Source organism: Sipha flava, unplaced genomic scaffold (assembly GCF_003268045.1).
Source record: "Sipha flava isolate LNK unplaced genomic scaffold, YSA_version1 81_pilon_pilon, whole genome shotgun sequence".
NCBI classification, from domain to species: domain Eukaryota; kingdom Metazoa; phylum Arthropoda; class Insecta; order Hemiptera; family Aphididae; genus Sipha; species Sipha flava.
Genome location: NW_020273623.1, coordinates 895,843 through 922,342, shown reverse-complemented (window position 1 = coordinate 922,342; position 26,500 = coordinate 895,843). Strand labels below are relative to the sequence as shown.

At 27.6% G+C, this 26,500-nt stretch overlaps 1 protein-coding gene across 1 annotated transcript; it reads left to right on the top strand.

Moving 5' to 3' along the window:
* The first annotated feature begins 838 nt into the window (after nt 1-838).
* LOC112693142 (putative homeodomain transcription factor) lies at nt 839-22,039 on the top strand. The gene is made up of 18 exons (XM_025568069.1): nt 839-1,233; nt 11,152-11,214; nt 11,322-11,461; nt 12,411-12,631; nt 15,150-15,324; nt 15,427-15,505; nt 15,643-15,810; nt 16,516-16,868; nt 16,932-17,026; nt 17,099-17,404; nt 17,489-17,534; nt 17,749-17,871; nt 17,932-18,115; nt 18,187-18,415; nt 18,484-18,579; nt 18,644-18,787; nt 18,978-19,073; nt 21,497-22,039. Exons 2-18 carry the CDS (start codon nt 11,183-11,185, stop codon nt 21,644-21,646), a joined length of 2,637 nt encoding a protein of 878 aa, XP_025423854.1. The 5' UTR covers nt 839-1,233; nt 11,152-11,182; the 3' UTR covers nt 21,647-22,039.
* Nucleotides 22,040-26,500: the final 4,461 nt, after the last annotated feature.

The following is a 26,500-nucleotide window of genomic DNA, read 5'->3' as shown; positions in this document are numbered from 1 at the left end:
ACTAAGTATTTTATTTTTCTTGAAAAAGTTTAAGAAAAATCATATATAGTTAATAAAACTTCTATTCAAGGGGAAACAAACAATTTTAAATCATTCTCAACAAATTTATTGGAATTAGGTTTTGGTTTCATAGTTGCCAAATCAAAAAATATGAAGGTAATTTATATAAAATGTGCATATATTTGTAAATAATGGTTGAAACCTTTAAAAATATGAAATATTAACAATAAAATATTTTGACAGGAAAAAATTGTTAGTACAGGTTTTCATTTGAATGTGAAGAATTGTTAATAAAATGTATTCCGTTTTTAATTATAGAGCATATTTATTATGAATGTGTAAACGGACCTCATCGTAAATCCAAAGATCCAAATGATATAAATGTAACAGCAATACTAATAAGATTCTACAGTAAAATTATTGTTACTTAAAAACATATATTTCTTACTCTAATGACTATATTTTACTAAATTGTGATAACAACAAAAATGATAACATGGTAATCTAATCGACTGCGAATAAATGGCTATGGTTGTTATCAGGCACAACCGACCAGAAAGTGGTAACGAGTGTCGATCTTGTTTTTTGGAAGACCGATCGTTCGGGGAAACGCTGTGCCGATCGGCATGACCTTGCACACTTTCGACGAACACGAACAATTGGTGATAAAAAACTCGTTTCTACGTTCTGTTCAGTGGAGACAGTCAACAGCTGTGTCAATGCATTATCATAGCAGCTGTGCTGAGTATTTTGTCAATTTTTCCCCCTCTTCCCTGCTACAGCGGTACCTGGTCACCTGGTCGTTCAAGCCACTCGCCTCCGACGCACATCTTTTCACCAGTTCAGTCAGTCGATCGTTTACCCGCTGTTCTGTCAGTTCTTATATGTTTTCTCCTCTCACACGTTTTCATGTATATTTATATATATATATTTATATATATATATATGTATTAATTATAGTAAACTAATAAATAATATTAATATTATATAATATATATAAATATACATATATATATATGTACATATAGACCCACACCTCGCACCGTACCTGAAACCGTCGCGTTCTAAACCCTTTCACGTTATTTTTTTTTTCGTTTCCCTAGAAAAAGTAACCACCACCCGTCGTCGTTAGTTTTCGTAAGGAAAATTTTTTTAAAAATACCAAACACAATCCCGTACAAAACGTCCCAACGGCGTACGAACAGGACACCGTTGTTCGTCCCAGTTCATTCGGTAAGTACCTACGTGCCCATTGTGTGTGGTCACACACGGCTCACATGTTTTCCGTGAGATCCGTCGTACACTATGCACACATAATATAGCTTTGGTGTTTTTAACACAGTACTATTATTATTTTTATTTCTGTAAAGCACGTCGCGTACTACTCTTTCGTTCTCGATTTGTCCGTATTAACACGCGCACGTAGACGAACCCGGTGGCATTGGAATAATATTGTTATTAATGTTACCTATTATTGTTAATATCATTATCGGATCTAAAGTTAGTATTAATAGTATTACCGTTGCCTTCCTGCATGTGTGCCAAGCATAAGTCGTGTTGGAAAACACGCGCTTGTGTTTACTTGGTGAATGTGCTTGTTGTTATTTTCGTACGTAATAATTATTACCTAATTCTTTTATTCTTCACAGCAGAACCGTTGTAGTGGATTTATAACAATTAATTGACACATTGTTTAATATTAGAATGATATTAGGTACAATTATACTTAGTTCATCTGTAGGTAGTAGAAGTTATAGTTTTATTTTTTTTTTATGACGTCTGCACTTATATTTGTAATCCACCATATTTAATATAATGTTTATGTGTTATAATAAATCGTTAAGACATTTAAAACTAAAAATTTAACTTGATGACCAGTGTGCAATACTGCCATGTATAAGTATATATGTAGGTACAAATTATAAATTCCATGAGAAATCTGATTCAATAAAACTATTTAGTTTTTAGAATTTATGTATTTTCTTTACTTATCCATACAAATAAATGCAACTTCATTAATTGTAAAATATTTTATTTGATAGTCATAGGTACATACTTTCATGTAAATTGATTCTAAAAATGATTTTTAAATAAAATAATTGACCATGATTATTGAAACAATTTTATTATTTTGTTACTCGTTTTGATATGTATGATTATGTACTTTTGATTATTTGTCTAATGTTAACTAAACTGTTGTAATTTATAGCAAAATGTAAGTTTACTGTAAACAAAACATTACAAAAATGTATGATAATTTATTATCATTATATAATCGATTATTATTGAATCATATAAATTTAAATATTAAAAGCTAATAAAATAACAAAACATATTTATACAATTTTATATATAATTATAATTATATATATATATATATATATATATATATACAAATTAATTTCAATTATTATTTTCAATTAATTAATATTTTATATTGGTAGTTAACTGTACTAAATATAGAAAATATTTTAATATTATAAAACTTGTTGGTATCTTTATAATTTAATAAAAGATAAATTAAATTTGAATGTACATTTAATCATAGAAGCTAAATCTTAAATCTTTCTTTTTTCATTCATATTTTTTGAACTTATTATACACTAGTATGGTTATATACTATTTTTATACAATTACTAGTCTTGTATGCATTTAACGTGGCCTTGATAGCCCTAGGTAATTGTTAACAGTTCCTCAAATTCATTGAAATTAAAAGAAATTGTTTAGTTACATAAAATATTTTATTATTTAAATTTTTATTCAAGTTTTTACAAAATATATGATATATCTTAATATTGTTTAATTTAAAATTAAGTAGCACGTTAATGTTAATGAAAAACATGAATATCATTATCATTAATTTGAAAGATATATTTTTATGTCTAGTAGTTTTTATACCCTTATGGAAATGTTATATAGAACAGTTTTAAAATAAAATTTTTGGATTTATTAACAGGTACAAATAATTCAATAGTATTGAGTCAATGTGTATTGTTCTAAAAATAAGCTGTTAAACAATAATATTAAGTGTTTTATTTTGTTTATTTTTTATTATTAAAACTATTTTCACGATATAGACTGATTTTACCTCCAGAGTACATACACTTATTTAAAAGGTTTTTTATTGGGGTTGTATATACGTACAAAATGCTGATTATTTTTTGTTATTAATATGGATTGGATTATGGAGTCTGCAATAACTTCAAATTGTCTTGCCTGCTATAAAATATCTAAAATCGTAACTATTCTTTTATTATAAAATTAGTGTTTTGTTTTTTTAAGTAATAGGTGTACACCATATAAGAGTTACAAGTTTGAATGCTCTTGGTTTGACACCACAGAAGTTCATAGAATGATGAAGCAATCCCTCGTAAGATTTATTTTTTATCATGGCTTGTACCTATATTTACAGATTGTGATTAAATAATAAAATCTATTTTATTTTAGTAGCTATTGATTATATTTTATAACACATTAATGTCTTAATTTTTATATATAATTGGTTTATGTATATCTACATTATAACTAATTTTTTTACTATGTCAACTATAGAATTTTTTTTTTTTTAAATTAATTTGTACAATAATTTTCTTGCACTTAACGTTGGTTACTAAAAATAAATAACAAAAAATTTAAAAATGTTTACTTAATTTATTTATTTTTTTCATTCAGTTCCTTAGAATTTGTTTTAAGTAATATACCTAATTATTACTTATTATTAATACTCTATTATTAAATGATTTTATCTACTTTACTTAGAAAGTGTATCAATTTATTTTGATGATAATTATTCAATTTAATTTCATAGACAATTCTATTGACATTATTGATTATTTATATGTATAATATTTTTAGAATAAGTATAATAGTTTATTGAAGTTTACAAACTGCTTTATGTTTTCAAATAAATTGGATTAGGTATCTTGCTACAGGTAAGAATCTTATGGAAAATATTCAAGAACATTTAAAATGATATAATACATTTCAAATAATAAAAAGATTTTAGAAGTACAAAATTAGTATTCATACTTAACTATTAACAATTATTATATTATTCAATATTTTTTGTATTCTGAGCAATTGATTATTGATATAACACCCCATTTATAATTATTATTAGTACTTTTAATGGAATACCTGTTACTTGAATAGAATACCGGTTTTTGTTATCAATATGTTTAATAATAGTTGATAACAATTTTTTCTTAATGCTTTTGCTAGAAATGTGTTTCCATGGTTATTAATGTTATTAGTTATGAAGCGAATTAATAACTAGGTATGAGTAGGGAAGTAGAAAATTATAATCATTCAATAATTAATTTACCTTGTTACTAGATTATTTTTATAATTTATCTCTTATAATTTAAACTTTAAAATAATACAAAATGTAATATGTATTATTTTTAAAGATAATTATCGATATATTTCGAGCATAAAAAAGCTGTTTATTCGTAATTGAATGTTAAGGTATTATAAAATTTAAGAATTTTACCATTTGTAAATTAATATATCAGAATGTTAAGCTGTAGTAGTATTTCGTTTTATTTTAAAAAGTATAGTGTTTTTTATTTATTTAAGTGTACTGAAATTTATTTAATTTTTTAATAGATAGGTAGCTACTACTATTTCAATATCAGAAATTGTTTTATAGGACATTATATTATGTTTTACGTGTTTTTTTTTTTTATGTTATACTTAAATCAACTGTCAATCGATGGTCATAATATATATTACACTTGTTTTATTAATTCAAAACTTGTACATTCTCGTGAACTGCATAATAATATATTATTTATATTTATACATTTTAATGAAATACAAGAGAAGTGTAAATTATGAATAGGAAATGCGATAGCGTTGATATAAATTGTTATGATGTAAGTCAATTAAAATTCAAAGTGTAAGTAGATATTGCGTTTTTGGCAAATAAAATATGTTCAGGTAATGTTGAGGCACTGCTGTTTAAAAAATACAACTACTATTCTTTGCCATAATCTAAATTAAGACTGTTTTGATATTTTCTCATCTTTAATAAAAATAGAAATTAACATCATTACATTCTACTACTTATTGGAATAACATATTTGAACGTTACCTATGTCAAAAGTCACTTTCGGATAAAATATTTGTCTATTTTAACTCCAGGATGTAGGTACTATGTAGTTAGAAAGTAGTAAGCAACTTGACATATTACTATACACATATAATAGTTTTTTTTTAAGTTATTGATGAACCATTGAATGTGTTATATAATTATTTATCCTATAGCGAATATGTATACGGATAAATGGTAATAATAACAAATTACATATTTATGACATAGTGAATCGTGTTTTTATATTAACAAATATAATGATTCATATAGAATCAATATTAATTTTTTGGCCACGGATTTCAATTTATTTTTAATCAATGAAAGTTGTTCTTTTAATTATGTTCTTATAGTTTTGTGAATGAATTCTTTGTATTTTGATAGTTAGAATTTTAAGGAGTGAATAAAGTAATGTGAATTAAAGTTTTCAATTGTTTTATTAGTTGTTTTGAATCTAGTAATTTTTGGAAAATTTTTGGTTAAAAAAAAACTTCAGTTTTATGCGATTATTAAATTACCAGTTATTTACCCACTGTTAATGGAAAACAACCTTATTTGTAAAGTAATAGAAATTTAGAATATTTTTCCTTGCAGTTACTGTAATTTAACTATCGTACACTAATCTATACAATAATGTGAGTATAGTGCACAAATAAATTGATATATTATTGAATGTTACGTAATGAAAGTATAAAACAATGAGACGGTGTCACTTTTACAAGACAATAAGTATTTCAAGAGTTTTAATAAATCAAAAACAAGTGCTCAAATATTTTATTTTTGTATATAAGTAGAGATTTATACATACGCATAACCTGAATACAGGCTTAAAAATATTTCATTATAATCGATTATTAAACGGAATATTTTGCCTGTTATTTAATAGTTTTGATAAATTCCTAGGAATTTAAGTTTAAAAATAAAAGAAGTTATCACATCCTGTGTGATAAATGATAAATCATAATTAGATAAATAATTAGTGATTAAAGTTATTATAATACTTTATAGTTACCGAATTATTTTTAAGATATCTGTAATTTCTATTAAATATGAATTTATTATACCTACCATAGATAATATTAAATTACAAATCCCCACAATTTGATGTATTAATTGTTTTAATAGATAAATAATAATCTATATTTAAAACATTACTATGAACTGTGTGATGATTAATGATTAAAATCATTGAAATACTAATAAGAAATAATTCAATGATGTAATTGTACTTGCATATTTTATAAGGTTAAATTATGATATAGATCCATTTTTTTTAAAATCTTATTTAGTTCAAAAATAATTTATTGTGTACTTAATTGCAATCAATCATATTAATTAATAATATATACATGTATTTCGATAGTAAGTTAATAATTTTGCAAAAATTAAATTTTCCATTTTTTTTATTTTGCATGAGATGTCTGATTTTTATAGGTCGAATATATGAAAGGTTGTATCGTGGTACCTATTAAAAATCAATCTAGTATTTTCTTACTCATTAGATCCTATTGTATTGTTTATTCTAAGTCATTCAACTAGGTTCAATTAGTTTTGATTATATCTACTATGTAGGTATATTACCTTCACATTGTACATTTTTTTAAATGACACATACTTAAATAAATAATTTTAATCATTTAATGCTAGTTATTAAAATAGTTTTATTTGTATTGTGTTAAATGGAATGTTTAAAACAATATTATTGATATGTATTATATTTTTGGTCAAGTAATTATTATCTGTTTATGTATCTAGGTATATTATTATTTATATAACTATTGGCAGTTAGTAATTATAATAATATATATATATATATATATATATTAAAATTTTTATTCGTTACATGTATTTTACCAGTATTAAGAAAGTTCTTTTTCAAAAGGAATTTGTTCCCGTTCCTTGTTTCTGTGAAAAATAAATTTATTATGATTGAAGCTGTTGTCAATGTTGTTATTTTTAACCTAACCTTTAAATCTGATTTTATTGTTTAATTTTTAAAGTCAAAACCTTTCCCAATAGTTAATTAAACCTAGATTAAACTTAAAAGGTATTAGCTTTTGCTTTTTGTCCATTTACAACGGTCAGTTAATGCAAAAAAAAAAATTATAAAAAAAGTGGCCGAAAACAGAATTTTTAAGTCTCAAATTTTAACAAAATTTGGTTTACATAGTTTTTATCACAGTTGTAAAACCATAGTTTATTTTATTATATTAACGTAATATTATTTACTACTTTCTATGCATAGATAATAGATAGTAAAAAAATAGATAGGACAACGTCTTAACAGCGACAATCAGTGATTTCAATTGAGCTCAAACAAGTGTATAGACTCTTACTATTTTATTACTAAAACTAATATTTAGTAGAATATATTTAATATATTCTAGAAAATATAAATATGCATTTCATTTTTTTTTCGGAACGGAAATTTGCGTCTAGTTCTTAATAGGAATTTACTCCTCGTTCCTATATTTGAAAAGGAGCGCATTCCAAGCTTCGTTCCTATAAAAATAATGCATTCCTTCTTAACATTGTAATTTGCTCGCTAACCTTTAAAGCTGGTTTCATACGTAGCGGTTTAGTCGCGCGCAGTCGCGGTTATTTTCCCGCGGACACCTGCGAGCGATCGCGATGATTTTTATCGCCAAATTTTAATTTTTTATAGAGGACATTATGATTAGGTTAGTCGTGTAAGCTACGTGGTTATGTATTGGTTAATTTTAACATTTTTTTTTTTTTAAAAACATTAACAAACATTAAACAATTTGGAGGCTGTGTGTGTAATCTACGCGTTTTACAAAAGGCATACACATCCAAACGCGTTGAAAAGAAAACGCAACCATTGGGTTCACCCATTAAACTTAAAAAGGGTCAATGAAGGCCAATTTCAACAATAAACCGGTATTGAACATTTCAAAAGATCTCAATACGAATATTTTTTTATAATTAATGATTTAATAAAGATGATACATCGAGAGTAATTTTACAATTGACCCGTACATTCAGGAGCCGCGACCGTTAGCGGTAGAACCGTTTCGTGTGTATTTACCCATTAGGAATACCCAGTTTAATTTTAGCTAGCAGACGCGGTCGATCGCTTAAAAATTAAACATGAGTGGTTGGAGGTGGTTGTACGCGGCAAGAAGCAGCGTGGTTTTTCTCGTATGAATAAATGTATTTAAACATGGGTTTTCAATTTTAAGCGGTTTTTCGCAGCGGCTAAAAACCGCGACCGCGCGCGGCTAAACCGCTACGTGTGAAACCAGCTTAATAGTTTTACCATATTTAGTTTCTTAGTATTTTACGTTTTATGTTATGTGTACTCAATGCGGGTGAAAATTGTTACATTAACTAATCTCTATCTTTATAATATAGACGTTGTGTAACTGATAAACATATTTCTAAGTTAAACTATTTTGTTTTGAATATATTTTATTGTTGTACTGAGATAGTGATATTGACTATTGTTATTCATGAAACAATAGTATATAAACTATAATTGTTATTAATTGATTCATTTGAATTTTAAATTAAATTGAACTCTACGATTAACAGCTATTAGGAGAGACAGTATTCTTGATGTGTTTTTCTTAATCACTAAGACACTAATGTGATTGTAGTATGTATGATACAACGATAATTGAAATAACAAAATTATCGCCCTATTATAATGAGTTTCGAGAATAAAAATATATCGTTACCTACAATGAAATTGTATGATTTGTTTCTGAAAATGTACATAACATATGTTGCATGTATAAATACCTAGGTTGTAAACTTTTGTTTTACAAAATGTGTTTTTTTTTCATTTTATATTTTAGAAAGGGTTTAATAAAAATAATATATATATATATAGGAAATGTTAACTTCGAAATGTATTAAACCGAATATAAGCATCAGTTGTGTACATCTAATGTAGGCGATCCTGGAATATGTTTTATATTATGTTTACATAACGGTAATATTGGCGTTTTGCTTTTATTTATTAAAAAAATCGACAGTCTTAGGTTGTTTCACTTCAATCTGAAATTCGTAATTTGACAAATGATGCAATAATCACACTGTTATTACATTATAATTTAAGACCGGTTTACACACTACGATTTATTGTATGTATTATCGAACACAACTAATTGTATCAAGTAAAACAGAGCGTGTTTACAGCAAATCCTACGTCTTATCTAATCGGAATGAAATACAAGAATGGATCGAAAGACTGATGGGTGCGAATTCATTTTACGCAAAGTTAAACAAGTCGTAACATGTAAATGCAAGCTTGATGCAATGTACAACTTTTTGTCCTTTTTAGGATTTATTTTCTTTTACACCAGTGTTTCCCAACCTATGGGCCGCGACTAGCGACCATTTCCATCAGGAAGTTCAGTATTATGATTATTAATACTATATTATCATATTTTTTTTTAGGGCTGGGGTGGGTTGCGTAATCAACATGTGGGCGATTTGTGGGTCGCCATTACAAAAATGTTGAAAAACACTGTCATAGACTATTAAGTTTCAACAATTTTATTCCTTTTTTTTAGAATTATAATATAGTATATTAACCTATATTATCTAATAATCAATATACAATTTAATTCGAGTGGTATTTTTTTTGTTTTCTTATCTAATCAATAAATAAAAATAAGTTAGTAAATAAAATATAATGAAAATTATTTTTTATTTTGCCTTCCTTAAAAACATTACAGCAAAGCAAATAAACAAAAATAGTACTAATAGAAAATGATTTACGTACAAAAAATGTACGTACACGGCAACGTGAACAGAAACTCAATTCAGAATAATAGTAATTACTATTGTTTATTGCTAGTTATTTTATTTATTAAAATAATAGATTTCTTTCATAAATATTCCCGAATCTTATATATATATATATATATATATATATATATATAGACGGGATAAGAAGTTATGAAAATAGGTGTCTTCATAACTTTTAATGGAGTATACTATTGTCTATTATTTTTTCATATACGAGTAGTATATGTAAAATATTTTACGATATCAGAAAACTTAAAAACGTATATAAATATAATAATATGTAAATACCGTGAAACATATAATCTTCAAAAATTTGCTGCTGTAGGCACGTGCTCATAGTGCCTGCATATAAATGGGCATGTACCAATCGCACTGAAAATCGCAGGTAAAGAAAGAAAAATTAGGGGATAGGAAAAATGTATAGATCAACTGCGCCTATCGATATTCAAATGTAATATTATGTTGTATGTCAATTGCGCCAATCGATTCCTACAAATATATAAACGTGTATAATACACTGATTTTAGAATTTACTGATTAGCAGCATTGTACTTTTGTTAATCAATGGGTTTACGTTGTGCTCTCGTAGGTACGTTTGTAAACCATTATTTTTTTCATAATATTATTGATAAAATAAAATGTCAACAATTATTATGTGTTCTTAAAATAAATTCGTAATATTGTTCAGTATATTTCCACGCATTGTACATATAGTTTTCGTGGCTCGTGCTTAATTTTATTATGGAAATAGTTTTAAGTGAACGTGGTAAAGAAATTATTTACCAAAACTATAAATTTTCATGTAAAGAACTTACCTATATTTTTTTTCAGTTAGGCGGTTAAAAATTCTCCAGCGCAATTGATACATACCTTTTTTATATCGGCGCAATAGATGTATATTATACAGGTAGTTTCTTAAAATTGGTGCAATTGATGAACACCGATATAAATATGCCACTGGTTGTGTGTAAACCGACCTTAATAATATAATAATTAAAAATATTATGTTCACATTCCTAGGTATTTATTTCTCTAGCTGTTCATTATATAGACCAATGGATAATTAGATAAAGTTATTAATTATGAGTTTTTTTACCTAGATTGGTACATTTAAAAAAAATGTATTTGTTTATATCAATAATTTGGTGTCGAAAAGATAGATTTTTGTAAATAATTTGTCTTCTGGTTTATTTTGTAGTCGTTTTACATTTATTTATTTGGTTTATCAAAAATCCACCGAAAGATTAATCACAGTATATGTATTACGTATTTTGTTTTAGATTCAACTAGTTAGTGTATCAGTCTAAGGAAATGGGATGTAATGTTCAAAAAATTGTCACCTGGTGAGTAATTTAGTATATGCATTTCATACGATAGGTGTAAAATAATAAATATAACAAAAATAATAATATTAATAATAATAATAATATATTGATATTCTCCGATATAGGTATCAAAAGAAAATAGGAACCTATGATAAGCAACAGTGGGAAAAAACGATCGAGCAACGTATTCTTAGTGGGTTTACACATGTCCCAAAGAAAAATGCTAAATTGAAGACTGATCTTATTGATGTAGACTTAGTAAGAGGTAATTACCACGATAACAATAATAATAATGTACCTAACTATCGTTTCTAATAATATAATTCTGTTCACAACCTTGGCCTTGCTTCACAATAACTCGGGGTCTTGTATGCAGTCCCTGAGGTTAAGGTCTATTGATTTTTTTACCCAATGACCTTTTCCCGGAGCTAAATCAATACAATGCCAATGCCGTCACGCCAGTTGGTCCTCCGGCCGGTCCATATGATACCTGCCCTATCGCAGGAGATCGTTTATGTTATGTAACCGTATACGTAGTATGGTACATACTCGGTATTATTATAATAACCATTGTCTAACGGTCGGAAAATGGCGAACCACAGGGTTTAAATTCTGAACGTAGAAAGCAGAAAATTGAACCGTCAATATACTATCTTACTTTCAATCTCTAATTTTAACTTATGTCGATAATGATAAATAAAGAATTGAATATTTTATTTGATCTATCAAACTCAGAAGATTATGGCTGTCTTATAATTGAATCGGTCATTTCGAAAAGGATATTTCTCCATACATTTTCAAAACTAGTATTATGTGATAGATGTGTTTAACTAATAATAATGCATATTTCCTACGAGACCGCCATATCATAGTTGATTTTTTATAAAGGAATTAAATAATTCAACCCATTTTCAATTTTTATCTCTAAAAATAGTTTATTACGTTTCCTGACAATTTTCATTTTATGGAAATATGGCCTTTTCGAAATGACCGATTCAATTAATCTCGTACATTTTTCAAAACGTCGATGCGACTAATCGTTACAGTAATAATTTGTTTAAAAATATGTATTAAAATATATTGTTTTACTCTAAACCTCGTTTATTAATTACTTTAATCTTTCACGTTCCAATAGAAATTACCTACCGATCTCTTTAGTACTTTATTGTAAAACAATATTAATCAATCGTGTTTGAATCACGTTACTTTTGCAGGGTCGGCGTTTACCAAAGCAAAACCGAAACACGGATTTTTTACAGTAACTCGTCTAGCGGTCATCCGGCTATTGTTTTTACCATGCTATTATCGTTGGTATATACATCAGACGTCGTGGCGATTGTTTCTGTCGCTTTTATGCCTGTACGTTTTGCAGCTTGCAAACATTTTATTGTTTAGCTACTTTACGTTTGTTCCCGCCGAAGAAGACTTGCTGTCGGTATGTACTAACGATTCATTATTTATATTATTTTATTAAACACGAATGAGCATAATTTATATAATTAACGGATAGATAATGTTCACATTGCCTCGGTTACAATTATTGGCGATGAAATAACTAACAAGAATCTTTGTTCTCGGGTTTAATCTGTAAAAGTAAAGGTCGAGGATGATGTGTGATTTTCCGTGAAAACACTATTGACCTATTGTTTTATTGGTATTGCACGGTCTAACTGAATAATAGTAATAATTAGAGCTCAGGTTTTATAGTACTCAAAAGTACTAAAATATACGGTATAAGTATACGGTACGATAAAAAACATGATATACATCCAAAAAAATAAAACTACAATTTTAAATATTTAAAATTTGAAATTCTTGTTACTCAAAACATATTATAGTTTGTTCTATTGTTTTTATCAATATTTTATAATAATTGGCAAATTCTATTAAATCGGACTCCTGATAATAATATTGGCTGTACAAAAGAGTACTATTATTATTATACTGTTTCATGAGACTAATAATAGACAACGCACATTATGCGATAATCCGGGATAACGGTCAATCACTCTAAAGCTATGTAAGTGTGTATTACTTATAAATTAAATTCATTTAATAGTTTTATTACTAGTAAATAAAACGATTTTGGTATGCTGAGAAATTATGTAATATTTTAACGATCATAATAAAAAAAAAAGTTAACAATTAATGAGATTGAAAATGTTTCCGATACGACCTTTATACATTAGACGTAAAGGTCATAATTTCCAATTCATTAACAACTGTAATAGAATAAGTACCAAAGAGATATTTAATCAAATAGTTTACTTAAAGTACTTAGATAAATTACGTATTAATAAAATATCAGTTTTTTTTGACGTCATGACGTTGAACTTCATAGTATGCACTTGTGTATCTGCTGTGATTTCGTAATTGTTAGGATTAAATATATAATATTTTTAAATTAAATTTTATTATTGACATAATGTTTTAATTTAGTGGTTTTCCGCTCGGAGAGTGTGCCCTCCAAGGAGTCTTAATACAATTTCAGGGGAGGCATGAACATTTTTAAAAAGCAACGAAATATGATAACGTTATTTTTAATTATTTTAATATTTAATTGAGATATTATTAAGTCACAAATTACGAGAACTAAGCAGTGCCAACTCTCATTAATTTGTATTTACTTAATAATAATAAATTTAAAATTCAATATTTAATAAAGTGAACATAATATAATTTGTTTTAATAATTTTAAATTTCAATTATATTTTTTCCTAAAAAATAAAGTCATTAAATATTAAAAAAAAAAACTTGATTGATTTTTATATTATCATATTAATCCAATAATTAACATTTAAGGTATGATGTATACATTAAAATGTATAAATATATATATGATATAAATATAAATTAAATCTTATTATGATGAGAGGAGGAGGCATGGCATTATAATTATGAAAGAGGACATTTATCTCAAAAGGTTGAGAATCCTTGTTTTAATTCAACACAAGAATTTATCAAATATTAACAACCCATTTACATGTTGTTCATATTCATATTATTTTGTAGTTAGTTGCTTCTTATTATTATGATATTATGACTGTCTTAGTTTTCAAACACTAACTTCATACTATATATTTATAAAAAAAATTGCTGTGAGTTTGTGAGTAGTTTTTTTTTTATTAGAGAAAAGCAAAATAATTTATGAAACGAAATGCATTTAAGTGTTTCTGTTTAGTAAGCATATTTAAAACAATTAATTTAACAGTTATGGTTTTTTTTTTATTATTATTATTATTATTATTATATAAACTGTAGCAGTTGCAATAATATTTTTACTATACCAATTTTTGTTGAAAATACTAACTGACAGTCTCATTTTAAGTGGATTATTCGAATTGATAAACAGAATCTTGCTTATGATATAAAAAAATAATCATTTATTTTAAACTACTGAATAATATTTTTTAACAATAAAATTAATTAAAGATTCAATTTTTTAATACTTCTTTAGTAAGTTGTTAAAACTACTATTTTTATATTATTTTAAATGATATTAAATTTATTTAAAATGGTTTAGGTTATTTATTATTATCATTTGCATATATGTTAATTTATTCATAATAATTTATTTTAGTAATACGTTAATTTCTCAATTCAGTTTCTACTCAAATTCCAAGCTATTAAAATTGTAACAATATTAACAAATATATATTTTGAATAACTTTTTCAAACTTTGTTTTTACAAAATATGATATTTTGTAAAAACTTACATTGACTAAATGTATTAGTTAAAAAGATAAAAACCATTATAAATAATAAAATATTTATTTATCTTTAATAAAATAAATATGATAAATTGTTTTTGAAATCTTAAAGTATTATACTTTATATTTCAATAATTATTTTGTTGTATGTGCAGCTCTATGTGATTTCTATTTATTCTATTAAAGTTTCTTATCTAAGTTTTATAAAATTGAATACAATTTAATCCTAGTTAATTTTTTCAGACTGTGTCACTTGGTGAAGTATTGAGCCCATTAATAATGATGCTCGTATTAAGTATTGTTCATTCTCAAATTGTTTCTACTACTACAATTTCGAAAAAGAACTTCCTGAAAACTCCTAGATCTCATAGCCCAAGACGTGCTAAAAGAGGACATTCTACCTCAAGTAAAATTAAAAGTATATATTTTTATTTTACTATTTATTCTATTGATCATTAATGTGTAGTGACTTTAAAATAATTAAATTTGAAACTAATCAATGAATTTTTTGAAACTTTAGATTCGACTGAAATGAATGTAGAAAATTTGCAAACTTTAGTCACTGCTGATACTAATTATTTAAAACGAAGAAATAGAAAGTGAGTTTTATTTATTTATTTTTAGTTAAATTAAAAGTCAAGTTTATAAATAGAGTTAAAGTATAGTATATAAAAACGATGATTGAATGTTGTTGTTTTAAACTATTAGTTTGACATAAATGAAAATTTTGTTTCAGTGATGATGCGTCCAAAACTCATAATGTTGTATGGGATACATCACCTGTAAAAACTCGTCATTGGGTTTTGGAGTCTTCACCTGATGTTAATGTTTCAATAGTTTCCGAAGATTTTAGTTCAGATTTACGTTTAGTCAATAGAGAAGAGAAAAAACAATTAGGAGGAGTGTATGTAGCATTTAATAATTAGAACAATTTTATTTTGCCACTAACAGTGGTGCCGAAGTCCATACTGAGGAGGGTCTTGGCTTGACCACTTTTTCTAAAATTTTGCTTGGGGACTGCATGGTAGCCTATATAAGTCTACAAAAAAAACTATAAAAGTTCAGGCTATGAACTCTATTATGTTTTGAATGATCAACTACATTTTTAAGACTTTGGTGCCATTGGTCACTTATATAAGACAATGACAAGGTGGCTGAATAGTTTTCGTTTGTTTCAGTGATACAGCTTAATCTAACTCGTGTGACGTTTTGATTGGTCCATCACCTTTTGACTGTGCTACAAATATGGCAGAGTAGCTGTGTTAATAATAAATCATACCCATATCAACATCTGCAATGAAAAATGTTGCATTTTACTATTTCTAAGTACTCAGGGTGATAATAATTTTTTATTAATATTAATATTTTTATTCTGATTTTGGAAAAATATGACTTAAAGTATTTAAGCAGATTTGTTTTTACTAAACATCATTATTTTAAACTTTTCTGTAAAGTAAAATTTATGTAAATAATAACAAATTAAATGAATTAAATTAAATTAACTTTTTTCGTTGCTGATATTGATATGGTTGTATGGTCGTCGTCTTATATTAGAGCATTACTGTATCATTAATATTTATTTTTTGAGATTTAATTTTTTTTCTTATAGTGACCGTATGGATGTAAGACCTATTACTTCAAATTCAGCTCATGATGATGATGGGTTTGAAAGTTTAAATGGTAATGGTTCCAGTGACAACCCTGAAGAAGATATTTTAAGTGGTTCTACTATTACATCTCAAATGTCTGAGTCCACCAGTGCTGAACAATCTAGTAGTACTCCTAAACACAGTAATTTCACTGAAAAAATTGAATCTAATGTAATATTAGTATCGAAATCAACCACGGATGATGGCCTAGCTACTACTAAAACTGTGTCCGGTCAAAAGAGATGCTTAAGGTTTAAAAAAACTCCAATTTCCATGAAATCTTCCACTGTTGATTTAGACCGTAGGCTTTCAGGTATAATAAAATATAAAAGTTATTATTAAAGAAAATGTAATTTAATAATTATTTATTTTTTAGCTTTTCAAACCTCGAGTTGTTTTAAGTATGCCGTTAATTCAGAATCTGAAGATAGCGAACAAGAAATAGAAAATGAAAATCCAACATGTCCTAAAGTAAATTTTAACAGCTTATATATATATTAACAATAAAAGCAAGTAAATATAATATTTATGGGTTTTTTTTAGCGCTTAATTGTACGGCGTGGCCACCGTTTGCAATTACTTCAAAAGACAAATTCTGATGATGATGAAGGTGATAATGTTGACAGCTCTTCAAGTCGACAAACGGATGAAGAAGGAGATGTATTATCTTCAAATGGAGGTAGTGCTTGTCCTCTATCTATGTTGACCGAAGGTACAACTAGTGCTGGAGAATGGATTGGTCTTACTACAAATACTGAAGAAGGATCTTCTACTTCAGATATGGATGCTGAGCAAACTAATTTGTTAAGTGATAATCAAGATCATCCATTTTTGTGGGAATTTGAAACTGTAAGTTTATTTTTGTTCTTAATTAATAATTAATAATTTAATTAACTGAATAATAAAAAAAAAAAATGTATGTTTCATCCATAGACACCTACTGTCATCCTTAGCCCAAGTTGTGCTGCATCAGATCGAGGTAAAGTTAATTGTTATTTTATTGCCTTATTTACCTAAGATATCAAAAAATATTGAAATTATAGTTTTAGATAATAAAAATAAATATATAAAATATTTTATTATTTTTCATCAGATAACTTTTTTTAATTAATTATCGATAACTAATATTTTTATGATCCAGTAATTTTGGTTTTGGGTGGTTATATTTTTAATTATATTTATTTTGAGTTTAGTGAGTTGTACAATGTGGGAAAAAAAAGAAGTAAAAAAGGCCGATTTATCTGTATTAGACATAAGTTCTGCAATCATTGCTAGAGTAGAAGAGATTCCTGAACAAATGGATTACTTTTACTTAGGTAAGTATTCAAATTACATTGAAACTACTTTTACAATTTCACAAAAAAATTTTTTTTTAGGTGTTTTCTTATCTGTGATAATTGCCCTCATGCCATCAGCTTATAGATTACTTAATAGCTTGACAGAGGACAAACCTTTACCTACCTTAGCTATAACTGTGAATGAACCTACCGAATATATGTATAAACAGTATTTGTCTGCATTTTTCATTATTATTAATGCTTCCTTTGCACCTAATGGCTGGTAAGTATTAACAAATTTAAAACAATATTTTATATTTAATTGATTTTTGTAATAAATTTTATTCTTTGCAGGGAAAGATATATTGTGCTTACAACTTTAATAGAACGATTTTTTTTATCTCTAATGTTTTTCTTCCTATTAACTGTAGCAGAGCGTACTTATAAACAGCGATTCTTATATGCAAAATTCTTTTCTCATCTTACATCATTCAGGAGAGCTAGAAAATCAAAATTGCCTCATTTTAGACTAAATAAAGTACGAAATATCAAAACTTGGCTTTCAATTCGCTCTTATTTAAAAGTATGTTAATTATATATATTATAGTTGTGTGTAATAAATAAATTATATATATTTATGGTTTTTTCTAGAAACGTGGACCTCAAAGATCAGTGGATGTTATTGTATCATCATCTTTTTACATATCATCATTATTTTTAGCTATTTTAAGTGTAGAGTTGCTAAAGGTAAATAAAATATTTTTAATAAAAACAAATTATACTAATTTTATTCATTTTTATTTTAATGTAGGATACATTTTCATTGAGTTCTGAGTTTCACCTAGAATCATCAGCTTGGTGTATGGTACTAGGAATTTATCTTTTACGATTTTTGACTCTGGGTACAAAAATAAATAAAAAATACAGAAATTTATCCACACTAATTACAGAACAGGTAAATGTTAGCTATAGTTAAATGTTTGATTTTCAATTCTTGTTTAAAGACAAATAATTTGAAATTTATCTTTTATTTGTTACTTATTAATATTCTATTACATTAAATAAATTTATTTTTCATATGTTATAATGTTTTGGTATTTTATTTTCTTAAATTCAAAAACACTTATTGTATTCTCTGGTTTTAGATCAATTTATATTTGCAAATTGAACAAAAGCCTAACAAGAAAGATGATTTAATGGTAGCAAATAGTGTCCTAAAACTAGCTGCAGATTTATTGAAGGTATTAGATTTATTAGTATAGATTTTTATGTTATACTTTTACAAATTTATAGGAAAGTAGAATAATGCTTCAGTATAACCAAACGTACCACAGATCATCATTTTTTATATTAACAATAGTAAATAAATATACACAGGCAGGATAATAATATGTAATGATATTAAGCAATAGCAAATAATTTCAGGGCAGTTAGTATTATATAACTCTAATATAATACAGGGTGGGGCACTAAAATGGCCGATTTCCAAAGATAAATTTTCTCATTAGTTATTAAAATAAAAATTCTCTCTAAATATTATTAGTTGTAAGACATCATGCCATTTAGTAAACATGGAACAGTGGAGTGATGAACAACGTGCTTATGCGATAAAATCATTATACAAAAATAATGACAGTTACGTAGTTGCGCAGCGTTCATTTCGTCTTCAATTCAATCTTAAACGCCATGATTCGGCACCATCGGCAAGGCTATTTAAATATGGATAACCAACTTTGAAGACACGGGTTTAGCATTAAAAAATATATGCCCGTAAAAAAAAGCATTCATAACATCACTGCTGTTAAGACCGCTCTCATAAGGAGTCCGAAATGTTCTGCACAAAACATATGTTTTTTTTAAAACTTGTTCAGTAGAAGTCTAGGTCGGATTTTACACAGCGACGTGTTTTTTTTCGTACAGGCTTCTTTTTTAATGTTGAACCCGACTCTTAAAAGTTGGTTACCCATATTTGAATAGCCATGCCGATAGTACTGAATCATGGCGTTCAAGATTAAAATGGATACGAACAAATGAACGCTGTGCAGCTACGCAACTGTTATTGTTTTTATAAAACAATTTTATCGCATAAGCACTTTGTTCAGCACTCCACTGTTCCATGTTTACTAAATGGCATGTTGTCTTGCAACTAATAATATTCAGAGAGAATTTTTACTTTAATTGCTACTGAGAAAATATATCTTTGAAAATCGACCGTTTCAGTGCCCCACCCTGTAGTATTATACATATATAATATTTGTTTTAATTATATTAAAGAAATGTGTTGTTTATGTAATTGAAAATAACATACATTCTTTTGTCTATTTCTACATCTATATTATATAATATTATGATGATCACAAGAAAGCTCTTTAAGTGAATACATATTTCATAAAATATTATGTATTATTGGAACTCAGTTATATTATTATTATTAACAATAGTATCTTTTATGAATTATGCCTCCTTTTTTTTTCTTTCTATTTATGTTGTTTGATTTTCTTGTTATCATGTGTTATAAATGTTAAGCAGAAATTTATTTATTATTAGATCTATGTGCTATTGTGTACGTATTCATAATATTTTCGAATTGTATTTAATCAATTAGAATATTGTGTTTGTCCTAAGAATATTTTTAAAATATAATTATAAAAGCTATCATCACCCCATTTTTACAACACAATACACGTCTATATATAATAATGTATAATTGAATACAGCAAACGAAGGAAATGCAAATAGTTTTTAATTTTAATTAATTAATTAATTAGATATTGTGTTCTTTTAAATTCGTATTTTTTACTGAGAACAAAAAAAAAAAAAAAAAATAATAATAATAATAAATATTGTTTAAACAAGTTTGGATTTTAACTGATTTAATTTAATAGAAAACTAGTGGCAAGCAGACAGTAATTATGCTAACCGCTATGTAGTCATTGTAAAACGTTGTTTTCTAATACAATATTATTCAACTGTAATAATAGTATAGTTGTGTTTAATGTTTAGTGAATAATATTTTCTGAAAGAACCGTGCAATTCACTTCTTGTTTGTTCACACGGTAAGCATTATTTTATGTTAGAATCCATATTGAAGACAAATAAAAAAAATCAAAGAAACATTTTTAATTCATTGACTATAAGTGTAATGATAATTACTCTGCGATCATGTTTTTGTTGCTATTTTTGACTTTGTCGTTTAAAATAAAACGTTTTCTAGTTAATGCCTACATTAGTTATCTACCGTGTATATTTCCCAAACCTTGCTACTAAAAATCGGATAACATTTGATGAGTTTTACTATACTTTTTATACAGCACTCGCTATGTAGCTATTGCAGATATATAATATATATATATATATATATATAATGCAGATATATAACCTCACCTAAAGTCAAAAAATTAAAATTAAATTAAATTAATGTATAGAAGAGATTATTTGTTAGTAGTGAATGTTTAAGGATATTTACTATTCGCTTGCGGGTTCGTGTTTATATTTTTCTTTTTTATTTCGTGGTGAAATGCTTAACTTGATTTTTGCTTACTGTGGACAAGTGCTTTATATTTATTGGACTCTCCATTCGATACCGATACGGTTATATTATATATATTGTGTGTGTATATATATATATAATGAAATGTAACTCATATTAGATTATCTTCCGCAGGAACTAGAGAGTCCGTTCAAGATCGCCGGTCTATCCGACAACCCGTACTTGTTCACGTTGATAAAAGTCGTGATTCTGTCTGCGTTGTCTGGCGTTCTGTCCGAGTTGCTGGGATTCAAGTTAAAATTGCACAAAATCAAAATCAAGTAGATTACGAAACGATAAAAACCACAATGAACGTGGTGATGTTGCTGAAAATGTTGAGCGACTACCGTGGTTTGTGCAGTCAGCCATCGCATTGTAATATGATTTACTCAACTGTATTCTTTATTTTGTTGACTGTGGATTTGTTTCTCATGATTAAATCATATTATAATGTATATAATAGTAATAATAACTATACTACTACTAATAACAATGTTAACTGCCATCATGTGCGTAGGATGCGTTTGGTGGCAACGCACTTCTTCCATGCATCACTCTTCCGATGGTAAGATGATGCCTATATAAATTATTATCTGCACAAAGTCTTTGTTTTGCGCAGCGGCATAGTTTGCCATAAATTATACGTAATAATGTAATATACCTTTTTTGCTCCTCGTACAATAGACTTCTCAGGTTTTACTACACAATCTATTATTTATGTTAGCAATATTTTACAAATAGTACCTAAACAATAAATGTCGTGTTCATAGGTGTAACTGTAGTTGTAACAGTAGGCATTTAGTCGTTAAATACTTGTAAACTCAGACCACATGTGTATGTATATCATGTGTGTTTATGTATAATTTATAGGTTAAAAAATTGGTAAATGTAAATCCCGTTGTATACAGAGCGGTTTACAGAGTTTAAGAAATAAAAAATAATATTGCATATATGACGTGTCATATAAGCAACACGACGACGACACGTATAACTATACTGCTGTTTTCGTGAACCGAATTTAGTTATCTCGACCATCTCCTGGTAGATCTATTTTCTCTTTTATTAAATTTTTTTCCGAGATCAAATTTCGATTTATTTTTATTTTTTTGTGGTACGATTTGCCGCCGTTCGAAACGTGTGTAAGCACACATCTGACTGGTTATTTCATATGGGAAATGAGACAACAGCGATATAATGTAAAGTCTTGCGTTCTTTTTCTCTGGTTGGAGGTATATAAGCGCCAAAGAGATAATAAATTTCATTGTTCGTCTTGTAGCCAAGTTATTGTAACGCATCGTGATTTGAAATTCGCATATTTGTATCATTCGCGGATAGTTACTATACACATAACATAGCGTATAAGGGTATAGACGCACGTATCGACTCAGACGCCGAGTATACCCTTGCACGTAGGTTTATTTATATATTTTACTTAGGAGTATATTGTATTGTACTTTTTTCTTTATATATTAACACTGTGATCTTTTTGTTTTTATTTAATAATTTAATACGAACGTTGTTTATTTAGTGATAAATGAACTGTCTATACAAATATATATTATGATATAATATACAAAACGGACTTGTATATTATTTTTAAAAAAAAAAAACGTGTTTTTTTTCATAATTGCATCATTATCGTTCTTTCGGCGTGTTCTCCATTGGTGTTGACGCATGCATTACAGGTTCCTCCGAAAATTGAGTCATAAATCCTATCTTAGTAACAGCTTCTATAAATTCACCCTCATACATGTCAAATTTATCAAACTCTTGTTTAATCGTACTTATGATTTTTTTTGCATTATATGAAGTGTGAGTAATGAGTATTATCTATATCAGGGGTGTCATTCTAACTTTTGAAAGGGTGGGGCAACTGATTAAATTTGCTGATTTCATAGAGCGTGGTCCGTAGGACAAGTTTGTAAAATGGTTCATTGAAATACCATGGCGTTTTAATTATACAGCCAAGTTATAATATAGTTTATATCAAGAAAATTGTATACAAGTTATTTTCATACGATTATTACTATTTTATTATGTAAATATTTGTTAACACTTTCAAATTTAATATAATATTATCATTTTTACTCTGTACTCGTTTCTGTTCAAACGTTTATGCGTGTATCGAATACGTTTGGATAACATTGAACATGAAGAAACATAGTGCAAAAATACATAGTGTTTAGAGAGTATAGTGAAAAAAAAAACGTAATAAAACCATAATTAAAAAGTCGTGTAATTACTGCAGTTGGACAACAGTAAAAAATGCAACTCGTCTACTAAACCACATTTTAGATTGTTGTAAATGCCCTAAAAACATTAAAGATGTCTTTAAATCTGATGCAACTCAATCAACTGATACAAGTTTGTGGTATACATTTTAGTTTTATTTTATAATTTTATCACAAGATAACTTAAAAACTGTTTTAAATCCGTGGATACTCACTTTCTTATTGCTAGATGTAGTTTTTTAATTACCTACTAGGTAGTAAAGTATAGGTAAAAAATTATCATTTATCCGTGAATTTAAAACTTTTTTAACGTCACTTTACACATACCTAGTAATCATTAACATATATGGTGACTAGATATCCAGATATTTAATGTAATAATTATTTATGGAAAAATGGAGTACTACCTTATGGTAGGTATATGTAGTAAGTACCTATTATTTATATTAATTATTTATCAACCCTTATTGTTTTTGAAACTTAATATACTGAAATTTCATGGTGTTAAATCTTACTGTATTTAAATCTTAACATGTAACTTTCTTGACAAACAAATTTTAACTAATAATCAACTTTAAAATTAAAAATAAAATTAATTTAATGACTAATAGGTCTTATTAATTTATCTACCTATAAAATGTAAATATATACATAAAAATTAAACATATATAAAAAAAAAAAACAATTTTTTTTTGAATTTTGAAATATTTCATAATCTCATATTTTATGAAATGTTTAAACATTAATAATTATTATATTACGTTTCAAATAAAAATCAGTTAAAATCCTTTGTGTTAAATGTTGATGACCATTGGAATGTAAATTTTTGCATATGAAAAAGCACTAATATTAAATTGAAAAGTCTTTTAATAAAAATTATAATACTCAAAATAACTTAGGTATATCAATAACGATGACATAAGATCAATTTGTTTTCGTGAAGGTGTGTTATTATGGTGACGGTACATAATTGTTTTTTAAAGAGAGAACGGAAATGTTTGACGAGATCGGAAGAATCTTTCAAAAGTATTATTTCATTATAAATAATTTCCTTACTGTTTTTGTGTATTATTATAGGCGTTGAAAACTTTTGCAGAGCATTCAATTTTCCACGAAATTATTGAAAAATTCTAAAACATGCTCCCTTATTAACAGGATCGTCCACTGTTGAATTACTTTTATCCTAAAAGATAATTTCATCAGCCGTTTAAAGTTCTCGTTACACTCGTAAGTGCTATACAATAAAGAAATAGAAATGACAAACACAAAGGTAAACGGTAATCGAAATTAAAACATAACTCTGTATAGGTATAACATTTTTGTCACACCTGTACCGAAAGTGGTTTTCGACCACGGTCGAAGCGCTGGAATCTTACATTTATCCGTCCAGCGGGCGGTAAGATGGAAATCCCATAGTGGCAGCCGGTAAAGTAGAAATCTCAAAAAGTGCGTGGTGGGAGGGAAAGTGGAAATCCCTATAACACTGTGTAGTAAAATGGAAATTTCCAAGAGCGCCGGCCCAGCACAACCAGAAACTTAAATGTATATCACGGTCCGTACAAAACAAACTTACGGTTAAATCTTATACACAAATCACAACCTCCTTGTATGACGCATGAACATTTAAACATATTTTGTTTTCACTGTTCCCACACAAGTGCGTTGGACGTTACGGATAAATTTGTTTTGCGCGATTTATATAATAATTCAAATTAGAAAATGAGATCGTTCGCGCAAGTGTCATGTTGCCGTTCAAATTATCTCATTTCGTGTTAACCGGAGCACCTGATAACGGCGTCGACGTGTGATGTTCGAGAATTTTCGATCGGCGCGTTATCGCGATACGATTATTACCGGTCCGTAGACGCCATTACTCCGGGACTCTTTTTCGCCAAAACTTTCTTTGCGAACGTCCGTCTTGTCGTTTTTCCCGTGCCACCGTCCGTGTGTTTTTGTGGTTGCGGCATGGCACGATCGTGTCGCCATCTCCGAGGACAACTTCGTGTGTGTGACGACTGTTCGAACCGTAGCTGATCCGTGTCCGCGAAGTTTTTTTCCGGTTATCGTCGTGCACGGGGAAGCCAATTATTGTAAATCGAGTCCGACGCCGTTGATCAACCGATTCTTTTGCTGGTTGTGGCGTTCGTCGCACGTGTGAACACGGTCGCGTGGGTATAACCATTCGAACGCCAGACCGTCCAAGGTATCTTCCGTTATATTTTTTAAAAATAAAACCCTTTTCTCCCACAACACATACGTTCGCTAATAGCTGAAAAAAGGAAAGCCATAGCACGGTATTAAACCTCTCGCCTACCTTCTCATAAAATAATATACAATAAACTGGCCAACTCGCTTAAAAAATACCTTTCAAAATATAAATCAGATATCCAAGAACAAAAATTATCAAATATATCCTCAGACGGCAGCATGTGGAAAGAAACAAATAAACTTCTACGGTATAAGACTAGCTTACCACCCTTAACAAAAAATGACACTACTATTGCTATAACTGATGAAGACAAAGCCGAAGTTTTCCGTCAACTCCTATCTGAAATATTTAAGCCACACCCTGATATCTTTAACTCGAGTCTCAGCGCAGAAATAACTCAGTATCTTGACTCTCTCATGCCTCTTTATCTTACCGAAAAAAGTTTTACACCAAACGAAATTAAATCTACAATACAGAAGTAATACAGAAGTACTCTTAAAAAATCACCCGGCTTCAACTTAATTACCGCTGAAGTCGCTAGGTGCCTATCGAAAAAAGCTATCCTATTCCTAACCCATTTATTTAATTCAATCTTACGTCTATCATACTTTCCACTCCTATGAAAATTCTCCAATATAATTTTAATTCCCAAACCTGACAAACCACTTGACTTACCTTCATCATACAAGCCAATAACGG

Bases quoted from the DNA above. Each gene is read 5' to 3' on its own strand.
- LOC112693142 (XM_025568069.1), top strand. From the start codon at position 11,183: ATGGGATGTAATGTTCAAAAAATTGTCACCTG. The intron at 17,872-17,931 runs GTAAGTATTCAA...ATTTTTTTTTAG, and splicing joins AATGGATTACTTTTACTTAG to GTGTTTTCTTATCTGTGATA. The intron at 18,116-18,186 runs GTAAGTATTAAC...TATTCTTTGCAG, and splicing joins TCCTTTGCACCTAATGGCTG to GGAAAGATATATTGTGCTTA.